We start from the raw sequence: 2,033 nt of genomic DNA, 5'->3' as shown, positions 1-2,033 counted from the left end.
TTAGTTCGTGGATTTTGCACCCGTCTCCGGAGGTGATGGAGTGGGCGTCTTTGGCTTTTCCCTCCACACCTTCCTTGGCTTTGGTGCGGACGGCGGCTTCCTCTGAGCCGGCTGCTCTAGCTTCCTGGCCGGTGTGGTTTGTTTTACCGGCGTCCTCGAATAACGGTTTCTGGGCATCGTTGTTTCCTTCTCCAGGAAATTCTGCATGAACTTCACCAGGCTGTCCGTCTTGGGTGGCTCCACTTTGACCACTTGAATATTCTGCGGGTTAGGCCTGTACTTTATTCTGACCATGGAGCATTGTTCCGTCCTCGGTTGAAACTCAAACTTTTCCTCCTTCCCATTGATATGGAAACAGATACTTCCCGTTCCTACGTCAATGTTGGCTCCCGCGGTGCTAAGGAACGGACGCACCAGGATTAGCGGTGTCTCCTTTCCCGTGTCCATATCCAACACCACGAACTCAACCAGGATGAAGAAATCCCGTATCTTGACTGGCACATCTTCCACTATCCCTGCCAGGTAACGGACTGACGAGTCAGCCAGTTGTAGGCACATCGGTGTTGGTGCCAACACCGTGAAGTTGAGCTTGTCAAAGACGTCCTTTGGCATGACGTTGACACTGACTCCAAGATTGCATAAGGCCTGGTCGAACTGATGTGCCCTGATCGAGCAGGTGATCATAGGACACCCCGGATCTTTCTTCTTCTCCGGGAGCTTGTGGAGTATCACATTGCTGCATTGCTCCGTCAGCTTGACCACATCCGTTGTTGGGAGCGGTCTCTTGTTGTTGAGTATGTCCTTGAGATAACGGGCATATGTTCGCACTTGCATAGCGTCCAACAGCAGCACGTTGATGTGGATTTTCTGGATTACTTCAATAAAACGAGCGAATTGCTCGTCCACTGATGGTTTCCTACTCTGTTGAGGAAACGGTAGCAATCATGTGTCGCAGTACTCCTGCGGTATGGTCTTCTCTGGCTAAACTTCCTTGTCAGCCGAGTCACTAGATGGCGCTTCTTTTGCAATCCCATTAGTTTCTGCAGGGTTAGGATACGGCGGATCATGAGTGGACTTACCTCCCCTTGTCGTGATCGCCTTAACATTTTCAACGGAGGAGTCGGGTTGCCCCGGAATCCTCCCAGTTTCATTTGCAAGGACTAAGGATGCTAACTGAGCTAGCTGGGTTTCTATCATTTTATTGAAGCTCAGCTGGTTTTGGAAAGCAGAAGCGAAACCATCTAACTTAACATTTATGTTCTCTAGGATCTTGTCATTGGCCGCAAGCTTTTTTCTTAGCGCATCAGTGGTTTTAGCTTGCGGAAAAACTAGATCCTTCAAGGAGGGCTGGTTAGAAAAGTTACTGTTGTTGTTACCTCCTTTATAATATGGGCTTGGTTGGTTCCATCCATGACCTCCTTGTGGACGGTACCCGTTGTTGTTGTTGCCCATGTACATCGCCTCCTAACGGGTTTCTGGGCAGTCATTCCTAGAGTGACCCATGTTGCCACAGACCTCACACATAACGTGTGAGTCCAAGGCCTTGACGGTGCCTTGTGGCCGTTTGCCGTGGTTGTCCAATCGTTTCATGAGGAGGTCCAGCTTGGCAGCAAGCAGTTCCGTCTCCTTGATGGTGTGCATGCCTCGCAGACAGGTCTGGAGTCGTTCCTCGCTCCAACCCATATTGGAGACCATCTTCTCTATTAAATCAATAGCTCCTCAAACCGTTTTAGAGAAGAATGCTCTTCCAGCTGCCGTGTGTCACGCCCAGAAATTCTCGAACCAGAATTTCTAAGCTGAATGTGCATTAAATCCCTGTCCAGGACCAGCCAGGGTACACAAACGACAATTGTTGACATACAGATCCACGTCTTACAAAAATAGAAAAGATTACAAATGCAGCGGAAAAGATAAAAGCGAGCTAAACCGGGAAGCTTGACTTAAGCAGCGAGCGACTCCACTCCACAGGCAATCCTTGACGGCAGCGACGAAACCAACTTTGACAAAACAGCTCCAACTAGGAAGATCTTCAG

The 2,033-nt window shown here is 49.4% G+C and overlaps 1 protein-coding gene across 1 annotated transcript; it reads right to left on the bottom strand.

Annotated features, from left to right (window-relative positions):
• On the bottom strand, positions 1 to 1,641 carry LOC136354534 (uncharacterized). The gene is made up of 2 exons (XM_066306040.1): positions 1,516 to 1,641; positions 1 to 921 (listed from the first exon to the last, which is right to left on the bottom strand). Exons 1-2 carry the CDS (start codon positions 1,639 to 1,641, stop codon positions 1 to 3), a joined length of 1,047 nt encoding a protein of 348 aa, XP_066162137.1.
• Between the last annotated feature and the right edge of the window lie 392 nt (positions 1,642 to 2,033).

The sequence above is a fragment of the Oryza sativa genome, chromosome 12 (assembly GCF_034140825.1).
Source record: "Oryza sativa Japonica Group chromosome 12, ASM3414082v1".
NCBI lineage: Eukaryota > Viridiplantae > Streptophyta > Magnoliopsida > Poales > Poaceae > Oryza > Oryza sativa.
This window is presented reverse-complemented; position numbering and strand designations above follow the sequence as displayed.

Coding starts and splice junctions, on each gene's coding strand:
- LOC136354534 (XM_066306040.1), bottom strand. CDS start 1,641: ATGCACACCATCAAGGAGACGGAACTGCTTGCTGCCAAGCTGGACCTC. Junction 922..1,515: donor ACTCACACGTTATGTGTGAG/GTCTGTGGCAAC, acceptor TTTCCTCAACAG/AGTAGGAAACCATCAGTGGA.